Source organism: Puma concolor, chromosome E1 (genome assembly GCF_028749965.1).
Source record: "Puma concolor isolate L17-30 chromosome E1, mPumCon1.1.hap2, whole genome shotgun sequence".
NCBI lineage: Eukaryota > Metazoa > Chordata > Mammalia > Carnivora > Felidae > Puma > Puma concolor.
Window position 1 is genome coordinate 22,625,111 of NC_141680.1, and position 13,322 is coordinate 22,638,432.

The 13,322-nt window shown below is 48.7% G+C and overlaps 1 protein-coding gene across 1 annotated transcript; it reads left to right on the top strand.

Moving 5' to 3' along the window:
• The first annotated feature begins 8,118 nt into the window (after positions 1-8,118).
• Positions 8,119-10,001, top strand: LOC112852822 (C-C motif chemokine 2). The gene is made up of 3 exons (XM_025916358.2): positions 8,119-8,261; positions 9,002-9,119; positions 9,463-10,001. The coding sequence occupies exons 1-3, from the start codon at positions 8,186-8,188 to the stop codon at positions 9,566-9,568; spliced, it is 300 nt and encodes a 99-aa protein (XP_025772143.1). The 5' UTR covers positions 8,119-8,185; the 3' UTR covers positions 9,569-10,001.
• The last annotated feature ends 3,321 nt before the right edge of the window (positions 10,002-13,322 follow it).

The following is a 13,322-nucleotide window of genomic DNA, read 5'->3' on the forward strand; positions in this document are numbered from 1 at the left end:
GAGAGAGCCAGAAATAACACGGAGCTAACAGAGAAAACCAGCTTTCTGGAAAAGTCTGCAGGGGTTCAAGGATGTAGATCAATCATCTTGTTGAGACCCTCAACAAGAGGGACAAGCTCTTCTGCAGGAGAGAAGAGATTTGAGAAGATGAAAACAGATTTACGCTCTGGGCACAGGGATGAGCACGGAGGGAATTCTAGCCACACAGTCTCCGCTTCCTCAGGGGGTATGTTGTCTCCTGAGAGCACTGGAGCCTGAGCCTGGAGCCCGAGTTTTGGGGTACGCAGGATGGAAAGGACGAGGCATGTGTGCCAGCATCACTGGGGTGCTTATCCAGGACAATGGGATGGTCAGGAGTTAGGGGGTGTGGCCACAAGGCCTGCATTTGGGTACCAGCACGTGGGAACCACGGAAACGCAAGAATTGGCAAGGGGGGGAGGCAAGGAAAACAGGTAGGGGTGGAGGGCCCTGGAGGAGCTGACACAGTGCGTGTGGAGTTGCTCAAAGGGGAAGGAAGTGGAAGCCTGTGGTCAAAGAAATCGATGACTAAGTTGAACTCCATGAAATGCAGAAGGTCAGGGAGATGACAAAGTCCAGAGAGTGGGCCAATGCTGAAATGATGCGGTGCTGGGCTCACTTGAGGGGCCCAGGAGCCATTAGAGGCCTTCCCTATCAGTTCCTTTTCATCCCCTGATCTTTTCCTTCCCTCGACCCAGCACCTCTCTACTAAGCCTTCCATGGACATGGTGGACAGAGGTGAGCTCTAGAGAGAAGAGAAAGGAGAATGAGCAGGAGAAGGAAAGGACTGGGAGAGCATGGAGAAGACTGGCCTTGGAGTGGGAACACCTAGGTTTCAGTCCTAGCCCCGCTGCTTCCCAGCTCCCTCATCCCTGAGCAAGCCAACCGCTATGCCTCGACGTCCGCATCTGTAACATGGGAGTGATGATATCGGCCTCATCTGCATAACGATGCCCTTGCTAGATTCACATGATCTAATGAATCATAAAGCACATGCAAAGAATTCTAATCATGGGTGCCTCATGGCCCACAATTTTGAAATCTTTCCTTGGTAACCACACAGAAGTTCTAGAAGACATTCAGTAAATACTTAAAACTAATGGTTATCCTCATCATGAAATCAGAATTGTGTCATGACGAAGTTTGTCATAGCTTGGGGATAGAAGGACATCCTAACTATATTGGGAGCATGTGATGTGCTGGAAAGTGAACTGTCCACAACAAACAAGTGTGTGTGTGTGTGTGTGTGTGTCCAATATAGTCTTTTCTGTCATCTTGGGGCACAAATGGTTCTCTGCTCCTTTATCCTCAGAACCCCCAAGTTGTCCAGATTAGGAGGAAATCTCTGTCTGTGCTTAAGTGGCCGCTCCCAACCTTGTCACAGCTCCCAAGAGCCTTGGGGACCTGTCCAGTCGAGCTCCAAGTCCTACTGCTAAATTTCAAGCACAGTGGCCAGGGCTCTCGGCTGCCAATGCTTCTGGCACTGCCCTGTGGCATGACTGTGTGACTGTGGCATGACTGTGTGGGACTGCCCACACAACCCAAAGTCTGTCTCTCTCCCTTGCTCTAACTGTGCCCCCTCTAGTCCTGGCCACAGTGCTACCCCGGGGCTCCCAAAGTCACGGTGTCTTCATTTTACACTGGCAGGTTTGGCCATGGCCCTTACCATGTGATGGCTGTATCGACATGGAGCGTGTCTAAGAACTTTGGACTCAAGAGAAGGGGCCTCAATTTTCTCCCCTTAGGAGGTCCTTGGTCCTTAAGCAAATGTACCCATCTTCTCCCCCATGTCCAGCTCTGCATAGCATGGAGTGTTAAGAGGGGCAGTCTTTCCCTTTGGTCACCAAAGGCTCTTTGCTCCCTTCATCAAGGACAATGAGGACTGAGTGCCTACAATGCAGTGAGTGCCTACTTCTACTGCCTCAGTAAGATTTCTCTAAACAAAAGAGGTTTGCCTTAGGGAAAATAAGTAGCAGCTGGCAGTCTCACTGGAAAAAGTTAAGCTCTGGGTCACCAGGCACTTCCCACAGCACACACATGCATACACACAGCTTGTCTGCTCTGATTTAGGGAGTGCGCTAACATCCTGGGCAACCCTCTTTTCCCCCCATTTAATTTTTTTAAGCTTATTCACCTATTTTGAGAGAGACAGAGACATCGTGAGTGGAGGAGGGGCAGAGAGAGGGAGAGAGAATCCCAAGCAGGCTCTTCACTGCCAGCACAGAGCCCGACACGAGGCTCAAACCCACGAAACTGTGAGATCACGACCTGAGCCGAAACCAAGGGTCGGACGCTCAACCGACGGAGCCACTCAGACGCCTCTCTTTTCCCCATTTTAAATTAAGCCGGGCAGGGCTTTTCAGGGAGGAATCTCTATGGCACATGCAGCTCTGACAGTTCCCTAATTCATTGATTCTTGTCTGTCTCTCTCCCTTGCTCTAACTGTGCCCCCTCTAGTCATTGATGCGCCCCATGCTAGGTGCTAATGCCAGGATCACACAAACAAAAGTCCCTGCCCACGACTGGCTCCTGCTTGCTCGCCATGCCCGCCCCATCATCAACAGCTCCGGAGAGAACAATGTGCTTGTGAAGTTTCTGTCATTACCCTGACTGTATTTCTGAGTAATATATACGTTGCAAAGTTGAGCTATTTGGCAACGCTTTATTCCAAATCCTTGCATCGAAGACAAAGAGATGTGTGTGCTGTGCGAAACCACATACCCCCCAACTTCTTCCCTCCCCCGCCCAGGCAAATACTCTCTGCGTGTTCATCCAGACTCTCTCAGGCTCTGATCTACAGTAAAGGCAGAAGAAGCTTATGAATGGAGAGCCAGCGCTTTGCAACCTGGGGCTACACGGCTATGCCAGCTGAAACCATTAGCTAAGAAGGAGCTCTTTGTTCTCCTGGGAAGTTTCCCTTTGTCAGGATGCAACATTTTGCAACCAAGAAAGAGAAGCGGCTCATCCCCCAAGAAGGGCCCCTGTGGTCGCTGAAAATCTCTCCCTGGCTTGTGCCCCCCAGCCCTGCCAGTACCTCTTCCCCGGATAGAACCAGTGGGCAACTTGGGAAAACCACAGCCTTGCTTCTGTATTCATCTCCCTGTCTGAGAGTAAACTACCCTGCGATACAGATATCTGGGGCAACGATTTGAAATTCTTGGACTGTTCGTAGGTTCAATCAAACACTATTTATTGGGAACCCCGCTGCAGGAAAGACACGCACCGGGCGCTGGATGCAGCACAGGCTGGAGCCTTGAGGTAGGATAGAGCACAGCACAGAGAGTTCTAGAAGCAGAGGGAGGGGCTGAGAGCCACGCCGAGGTCTGAAGGCAGACAGGGGCCTGTCACAATGGGAGCTTCCCGTGAGAGCTGGCTGTGTGAGGACCCGAGGCCCTAACTCGATTCTGGGGCTGCTTCTGCCTAACTCAGGCTTTGGTCGGCCCCCAAAGGCTCTCCCTCTGTCCTTAGGCAGACAAGAGAACGGAGATTAGGAAGAGCTTAGGAAGTCTAAACCCCACTGCGTTATACTACAGATGCCCAGTAAACTTTCACAGAAAGAAATGAAAGCATCTGCTGCCTAGGATTGGCATGGGTGCCCCGAGGCCTCCTGGAGCTTGCTCAGGTCCTTAGAGTGACACAGCTCTTTACACGCTGCTTACAAAGCACCCTTGGTTTATCACTTCAGACAAGTCTCGTGACAATATTAGAAACAGCTGTCTTAGTAATCACACTTTACGGAAGAGGCTCAGAGAGGTCAAGGGGGTTGTGCAAGGCCACACAGCCTGACAGAGGCAGAGCCAGACCTCTGACCCTGGTGTTCGGATGCCGCCTGGAGCTCTTCCCAGGAGTCCAGGCGGCTGCTTCTTCCTCCCCCTTCTCTCGCTCTTTCTCCTCTGGTTTCTTTCCTTTCTTCCGCCTGTGCCTCTTTTCTGTTAGTGTCACCTGGCCCGGCCAGCATAGCCTCTGCTTCGTGGACACTACGGTTTAGCCCAGGGGTGTCCAAACACAGGCTGGAGATCACCCGAGGCCCAGGGGAGGGCAGCTTAGAAAAAATACAGCTTTACATAACAAAACTACAGATTGTGACTCAGTGGGTCTAGGGTGCAGACCGGAACTCTCCTTTTTTGATAGGTTCATTGGTTCTTAACTGTTTGGAGGTCAAGGATGCCTTTGCTAATCTGATGGAAGCGATGGTCTCTCTCTCTCTAGAAAACTACACAGTCACATAAATATGGAAGACAATTCCAGATGGTCCTTGAAGCCTAGCCGGGAGCCAGGGATAGGAACCTTCATCTGGACAAAATGGACTGCTCTCTTCCCCCACCTGCCCCGGATTTCCCATACTCAGCCCTTTTAAGGTTGTTCTAATGGGATCATGGGCCAGTATCATCAACATCACCTGGGAGCTGGTTGGAAATGCAGGGTCTCAGGCCCACCCGAGACCAGGGACCAGAATCTGCACTTTAACAAAATCCCATGGAGATGTGCAAGGACTTTACATTTGCAGGGTCTGTAAGTTTGTTACAAAATGTGCCCCTCCTCCATCGAGCACTCACCCAAGTTTCCAGAACCTGCCAAACCCCGTGCCCACCTTAAATGCATCACCACCCAGCCTTCCCTGAGCCTCAGCAGCTCCGGTCTATCCAGTGAGGGCAATTGTTTGTCTCTTGAATTTCCCTTAAAAGCAAGGGTCCAGCAAAGGTGGTAAAATGTTCCTCTGTGTCTCCCCGTCTGCTTTTCATGACGTCTGTTTCCCTAAGATCCACCCCCCAGTTCAGCACCTTTACAAAGGGCACCTCCAGTGTGTTCACCTGTCCCACTGACACTGCTCAGGCCACCCTGGGCAATGCGATCTCTAAGTGACGAAAGTGATTTCTTCCCTGCTCTGCTGTCCTTCTTTACAGTCTATCGAAGGATCCGCCGTGTCTCACACGACAATTACCTAACAGTTTATTTATGCTCACCCCCCCACCCCCATGATAGCCCCTCACTGTAGGGTCAAGAGCTGGTCCATGAGGGCTGGCCCAGAAGGCAGTCTGAGTGACAAGCTGGGACACCACTCCCTCCCCCCACAAAGAACCCAGGCCATTGCAGATGAATCTTTCTTTCTCTTGCAAAGGTTATCTGCACCCCCCTGACTCCCACTCCCCCCACCCCCTGTAATATCCTTGGCTCCTTCTTGCAAATAGACGTAGGGCAGGTCCATCCCGGAACGCAGTAAATGCCTTCATGCTGGAAGCTTGGGGTGAACCAGTTCAGGTGTTTTCATCAACCCAGCCCCACTTCCCATGGATACTTCTGGAGAGCAAGCTTCATGTCTGGTTCATTTCTCCTTCCCCTTACCCCAGTCCCCTTCCCGGTGCTCTGCACGGAGGAGATGCTAATCGTATTCGTGCTCTGCTAAGCAGACAATGCAGGATATGAGCAAGGGTGCTACACGGAGAGCCCAGAAATGGACACAATCTGCCATTAGTTTTCTATGTCACCTCAGGCCCGTCACTGCCTCCTTCTTGGCCTCAGTTTCCCCATCAGTGAAACAGGATGATGATCTCCAAGGTCCTGTGCTTATCTGACATTCTGTATAAGAATAAAGAATGGATTTCTAGTCCTTGAAAGGAACCAGATCACAGAGTTGAGGTCCCAGGAAAATGGGCTCTGGAACTAAGAGTAACCTGGAAGAAGGCCTGGGGGAGGTATCTAGAAAAGACCTGGCTGGTGCAGAGCCTACTGTGTGTCTCACTCAAAAGCCTGAGTGGCAGGATGGGGGAAGGGGGCGCCATGCTGGATGGAGACTTTGCAGTAACTACAAAGCAAACCAAGGCAGGGGCGAGGTGCTGGCTTCTGATATTTCTAGAAAGCTCAGTCTTAGTTCCTCTTTCCATTTCCCCTGACACTGAGTGGGAGTCTGGGGTGATGACAAAGGCCCATGCGGAGGATGTCTGTGGGGGGTGGGGGTGAGCCCCACTGGAAGAAAGGAAAGGAGGATTATTCACCAAGGAGTCATTCACTTTTCCATTCTTCATCTCTGAGTTGATGAGCAGGGGGCTAGGGGGCCTGTGTATTCCAGTGAGCTGCAAAACCTCGACCCTGCCTCTCCACAGTGTTCTACTTTGGGCCTTTCCCTTGTCCACTCCTAAGCAGGGGCCCGATCCAGACCTTGTGCCGGAACATTCCCAGCACAGCCCCACGTGAGACGGCGCTGGCTCCAGGCCCAGCATCTGGAATGCGGGCTCCGGCCAAACTCATTATTTTCCATGGGATCCGGGAACTTCCAAAACTGCCTCAGAGTGGGAATTTCCACTTGTTTCTCCTCCTCTGTGACTGACCTTCCAGCTGAGGAGAGCATCGCTGCTTGACAGCAAAGGTGGGAGGGAGACAGCTATCAAGACACCTTCTCCTCTGATTCCCACCCCCTTCATCTTGGGTCTGTTGATTATCTCACACTCACAGAGACCGAGTCACTTTCCAAAACTGATGACCCTTCCTGGCAGTAGATACTTAGCTCCAGATACTCAGAAGTCCATCTAAACACTCCGAGAAGCCAAGAAGCTTTCCTGTTGGCCAGAGACCTCCCGTTGGCCTTCCCGTCTGGAATATGGTTTCCTCACATAAAAGAGCAGATGTGGAAATACACCATCTCTCCCGGTTTTTTGGTCCAGGGTCCTAGGACTGACCATGACATGACTGAACCAGGATCTCAACATCTTTCAACCTGTTAACCTGGGCAGAACCCAAAGAATGGATGGGCTCCACAGGCAAAGGGGATGCAACCCTCCCAGTCCCTGGCAAAGGACACTCAGAGAGATTAGGGAAAGGTTTCCACTAATAAGAGGGAAAAGCTCTTGGCAGCAGTGGAATGAGGAAGCTGATACCTGAATTCTAGGCTCTGCTCATCTAATAACATGCCTCAAGGAATCCTATCATATTTGCAGAAGAAACGGATTCACTGAGATCAATGTGAACACCTTTAAGCTTTTATGACTGTGATTCTGGGGGTTTCTGAGGACATCTAAGGCAGAGCTGTGGCACTAAAGCAGACATTTGAATCCTGTAACACTGTCCCATCTGCTCACCGGCTCTTCCTGGGAATCCAGAAAGGAAGGGGGCATGTGCTGCCCGCCTTCTGCCTGCCTGCCGTATAACCAGACTCCAAATCCCGCAGTGTCTTAGCCACGAGGGATGTTTCTCCATTCCCCTTCGGATGCCAGCTACTTTGGCAGACGTGGAGGACACAGGGCACCCAGGGATATTACCAGGCAGCCGGTTGGAGGATGTGTCACAGTGGTGATGCACAGACACACTGGGTCCTACCCTGGGAACCTTGGCAGGTGACTTACGTTGTCTGTGCCTCGGTTGTCTGATCTCTAAAATGGGAATTAACAATACCTACCGGATGGGGGTTGGAGAATTGAAAGACTTAGCACATGTAAAGGGCATAGAATATTCCTGGCACACAGTAAGCACTGTATGAGTATGACACGGGAATTTATCTGTAGCACTACATGACCTCTGTGGCATTTGCCATGTCTTAAACCCAGTGAATCTTGGAATTCAATTCTATGGTTATAAAATCCTATAGTTTGGCTCAGCTTCAACTGTGCCACCATCCTGGATGTTAAGAAGCAAATGGATTTATTATGCTGCTGGGGAGTCCACCAAGGCCTCGGGGCCCCTTCCTGGCTTGAAAACCCCACGGGCTGTTGCCTAAAGGTTGGCTAGAGGAGGGCATGAGATGCTGTCATCTCTCGTGATCTCTGTTTCCTTGCTTCCTTTTCAACCACAGAATTTTTGCTTCAGAGAAAGTGGAATTCTTAAGAAAATCCTGTTGTGTTCACATCTGTGGTCGCTCTGGACATAACTGTACCCCACCCACCCCACTTCTTTTGGTCTTAGCACCAAATGGAAAAAGTGCCCAGTCCAGACTCACTACTTCCCTCCTACTTCCTGGAAACCTCCCAGGGCACTATCCTTGCTCAGCACATTTATGACTCCACTTTGTCATTCATTGAGAATGATGCTGCCCTGGGCCAAACTTTCTCTTAGCTCCGCCCTCTTTACTTTCCATAAAAAGCAGGCAGAGTAGCCAGAAGAACCAGAGGAGCAGAGAAGCTGAGACCAGCTTGGAAACCTCCAGCTCTCACACCCAAGCTCCTCGCTCCCCGCAGACATGAAGGTCTCCGCAGCGCTTCTGTGCCTGCTGCTCACAGCTGCTGCCTTCAGCATCCAGGTGCTCGCCCAGCCAGGTAAGCCCCTCTCTCCTTCCCTCTGAAGCCCACCACCCCATCTCTGGGTTCTCATAATCAGGAAAGTCAGAGAAGGACACAGAGGGAGCCAGATCACACAGCTGCTCCAGGGCAGAGCCTGGATGAGAATTCCAGCCGTGGACCCTAAATCCAGTCCTCCCAGGACTCCAGCTCTGTAATCACACCCTCCGTGTAGTTACTGCCCCGGCTCCTTGCAACAGGGGTTGGGGACTTGGATCATCAAAAAGGAGGGGACTCTGGTGGAGAGTGTGCAGGGTATCTCCAGATATGGTGGAGGGGAAAGGAGGAGACCCAGAATCTGGTCTATGCTTCGTTCGGTCCAGCATCCCGAGGCAGCAAGTATCAGAGAAACTCACAACTTGGAGCCTAGAGGGGGACCCATAGCTGGGTTCCCTGAGCTGATCTCTGAACCTGATAATTTGGATTATTCACTACTCCCAGGATCAGTGATTAATGATACTCCCAGGAATTATCTAGTTTTAACAGCTCCCTCTTCCCACCACTCATTATCAATGCTATATACCCATTATAAAGCAGAGGAAGCTGAGTCAGCATGCCATTCTAGCTCTGAAGCATAGGCAGAAATATTGGGATTTATGAGTTCTACCTCTACTCCTGACTTCCCTTCTCCTGCTCCTTCCTACTCTTTCTTGCTATGATTAAGATCAGAAGAATCTAACCCATCCTAACATGCTTTTTCTTTGTGGTTCTATTTCCAGATGCAATTAATTCTCCAGTCACCTGCTGCTATACACTCACCAATAAGAAGATCTCGATGCAGAGGCTGGTGAGCTATAAAAGAGTCACCAGCAGCAAGTGTCCCAAAGAAGCTGTGATGTAAGTGGAACACACCAGCCCTCCCTGGGCCAGTTCTTCCTTGGGTAGCAAGGGACAAGCCTTACAAACTTAGAGAGTTAGGCCATCTAATCTCATCCTCAAAGGTGCCCAGTGGGAAAACTGAGGCCACAAGGGACAAGGTGACTCCCAACATCACTCTCCATCTGAGTGCTTACACAGACCCTCCCAATTTCTTCAGCGGGAAGTCAGGACGCCCTGATGTCCTCTCTCCACCTGCCTTCCTCTTCTTGTTCCCATGGCAGCTTCCTGGGGCAGAATGGGCTGTCGTCATAGGCTGAGATCTCGGTGGAACTCTATCTGACTGTGTTCTCTCTCCCTACAGCTTCAAGACCATCCTAAACAAGGAGATCTGCGCTGACCCAAACCAGAAGTGGGTCAAGGATTCCATGGCACACCTGGACAAGAAGACCCAAACTGCAAAGCCTTGACTACTCACTCTGAAACCGAAGAATCTAAAATTAATTTATTTTCTTCTAGTTGTCCCTAAATGCCCTCCTGATGTTATTTTATTATAATTTCAAAGACTACAAACTTTGTTTATCGATACTCACACCATGCCTGAAGTACTGTTAATCTTATTTAAGTTATTGATGTTTTAAATTTATCTTCCCTGGATACTAGGTTTTTTTTGTTTGTTTGTTTGTTTGTTTGTTTGTTTGTTTTTTACATATGGAGACCAGACAAATTGCTTTTCTCTGGGAGGGGGGGAAGTTCTACCCCTGGGATGGTGTGAGTGTCCTTGCAAGGACCATTAATACAAAGACTATGTTTTAATTTCTAAAGAATTGCTAGAAATGCTATTGTGGAGATGTATATTATATAACTATTGATCAATATATAAATATATATTTTTGTACAAAACTGCCTTTGGTGTTTTCTTGAAAGAAATTAAAAAGCTGAGTGTAATCTTGGTGATTAGGAGGGAACATGTTTGCAGAGGGTGGGCTTGTGTTGGGAGGAGTGACAATGTGGATTGGCCCTGGTCTTTTTCACTGGGTAGGCAAATCTGAGTGCCTATAGAAGAATCTTTAAGTCAGGACCCAGTCAAGCATTCCAGCCCTACCACTCTAGTCCCCAAGACCATCTGTCCAGATCCCAATTACCCTTGTCACCCTATCTCTTTAGCAACGCCCCATGTCCTTTCTCACAGCCCTTGACCCCTGCCCTCAATCTCTCTCATCATCTACTACTACTGCCCCCTACCTGGGATACTTGCCCCCAACCTCTCCCCCTCCAAGTAATCTTCCAACTTGGAGTAATACAGACACTGCCGACTTTGGGAAATCAAGGAGAAACTGAATGACCACTGATAAGAGAGTCAGATTCAGATTTCATAAAGAAGATATGACTTGAACTTCTCCTTGATGAATACATGAGATTTTTCTAGAAAAATTACAGTATCATTTAGAAGAGGAGAAAGAAGAATGGAGCCAAATACCTGGAGGTAGAAATGATGATGGTGTGTACATCAAAGAGGGTGAAAACCAATCAGGTGGGAGTTGGGGTCCATGTCGGTGTCAAGTGTTGGGGAAGTTTAGAAAGAAAAGTTGGAAAAGGGTTTTGAATGTCAGGATGGTAAGTCAGTACTCAACTTCATAGATTAAAAGGAGATGTTGACAATGTTTGAGCCAATGAGGAAGGACATGCCATGTTCAAAGATTCAGAGGTGAGTGTCAGTAAATGTAACTTATTGGCTTCATACACGTTTGGAGAAGTATGGACAAGGGAGAGGCTACTGTCATGATCCAAGAAAGAGATGATGAGTGCTTGAATATGGAGCCCAAGAAGCAGCTTTGGAGGACAATGAGCTAGGTAGAGTGAAATGCTGTGTGTTGTAGATGGAAGAGAAGGACCTGTGACCTAAGACTCAGAAGCCTTTTCTACAATCCACATTCTAAGAGACAGTTTACCTGAAATCAGAACGTGCTTCTCTTCACCACTATCCCCCATTTCAATCCAAGGAGCACAGGATCATCCATTTATATGGATGGATCTCTTTTCCCTGAATGTCCACCTAAGGTCTGTACTTCCTTGCATGGCATTTGACCTACCTGTGAGGCATTTGACCCATCTAAGCACAGGCAGCCCTTCCACTTAAAGAAAGCAGATCTCTTGCCCTATTGAATAAATTCTGCGTGGTGGTTTTGCAGATTCACCAGTCTAGTCTGGTGGTGAGATGGCTACTGTACCAAGCTAGACCAGGCAATGCCTTCAGCAGCTGGGGAAAACCCTGGCTGGCAGGGACACTCGAGTTCTAATCCCAGTCCTGGCATTGACTCACTCTGTCATTCAGAGCAGATTGGGTATTCTGAGTTTCCACCAGTAAAATGGGGGTGATAATGTGCTACAAATAGGAATTTGGCAGAACCTAGGTTCTAGGATCTGGGAGTGTGTGTGTTGGAAAACCTCCATCTCCAACAGTTGGAGCTGGAGATGAATAAAGGGGATTCTCCTTCCATATTCCCAAGATAGTCCAGGGTCCCTGGTTCAGGCTGAGGGATTCTATCAAACTCCAAGCTCCTCAAAGTGCCTTGATAACATCTGTCAGAAGACAACTTATTGGCTGCTTTTTATGGAACTCTCTGACCCATCTGCCAGGTCCAGTAGCCCTCCCTGCTTCTCCTCCACTCCTCCAGTCTACATCCTTGACTGCCAAGCAGGACTAAATCCTCAGTGGCAGTGGATGCCAGGGGGGCAAAAGGGAATGGAGTGCGAGCAAATGGGACATCCACATACAGTTTAGGGAGCGTCAGACCCTCTAAAACCAGGCAGATTTGTGATGGAGGGTCTGGAGGGAGGGGAGGCTGAGGGAGAGGCAATCCATGTGCTCAAGCCCAAAAGCAATCCACTCACATTCCCTTTCCAAGCCACATCTATTCATTTTCAGGAAATCTTGAATCTATTTTTTTTTTCTCCAGCTAAGCAAGGGAGTCCTTGCTCCTTGCATGATAAAACTGTGAACATGAGGCACTGGCAATAGGCCCTGGTTCAGGAGGCAATGCCAAGTGTGGTGTATTCATTTCCTGTTGCTGCCAACAGTCTGTTCCAGGAAATCTAGGCCTTTTCTATCACGCTCGAAATTCTTCCAGCCTGTGCTCATTGCCCAATTCCAAAGTCGCTTCTACATTTTTTAAAATATTTATTATGGCAGCACCCCATTTATAGATATTCCAGATATCAAAATCTCTTTTAGTTTCTTATTGCTACTGTAACAATTTATCATTAACATAATGGCTTAAAACAACACAAATATATTACCTTATAGTTCTGGAGACCAGAAGTTTAAAATGGGTCAGTAGGGCTGCATGCCTTTTGGAGGCTCTGGGGAAGAATCTGTTTTCTTGCCTTTTCTAATTTTTAGAGGCCACCTGCATTCCTCATGGCCCCTTTCTCCATTCAACATAGCTTTAAGGTGGAGGAGGAGTGAAGCTACAAGGGATCAAAGTTTTGATACTGTTGAAATAAAGATGGCATTAACCTGAACCACGTTGTTATACGTGATAATTGTAGTCAGAGTGACTACTATGAAAATAACTAAAATATACATAGTAAAAGAAAAAAGGGAATAAAATGGTATACAATAAAATAGTATTATTTATGTATCACAAAAGAAAACAGTAATGGAAAGAGGACCGAAGTCAGTGAGATGGCCAAATAAGATGTACCTTGCTCATATCTCCCCCTTAACAGCAATAATTTTGCACCCATGCAGGGACAAAAGTGCCTTTTGGGAGCTGTGTGATCCAGCACCATATGCCAAGGAAGAAGTCACCCATTCATTCATCAAGTCAAAAGCATTCAGATATTGGTTCTGGCTGTGGAATCTGCAGGGACCTCTCTTGGCTGTATTCTGGGAGTTCCTGGGGAACACTGTCTTGGACAGTCACCTACAGATGGGAGAGCATCTATCAAAGTCCAGATTTTTAGTGGAGAAGTTCCAGCACGCTGTTGGAAAAAAATAAATCAAGTTTGGATGCATTGGAGAGGGCAAAAGGAACAGTCTGACATTACCTGCATCACTCCTTCTCCAAAGTGGCACAGACCAGTGCCAAGAGAGACCCTCTCAGCCCTTGATTTCTCCTGTGGGGAAAGTGAGGGCATTTGGGGTGTGCTTCCCCAGCTCCCCATCTAGGTGGAAGCTACCAAAGAGATCCATTTGTTTCCTGTCTCATCCAAAGTACT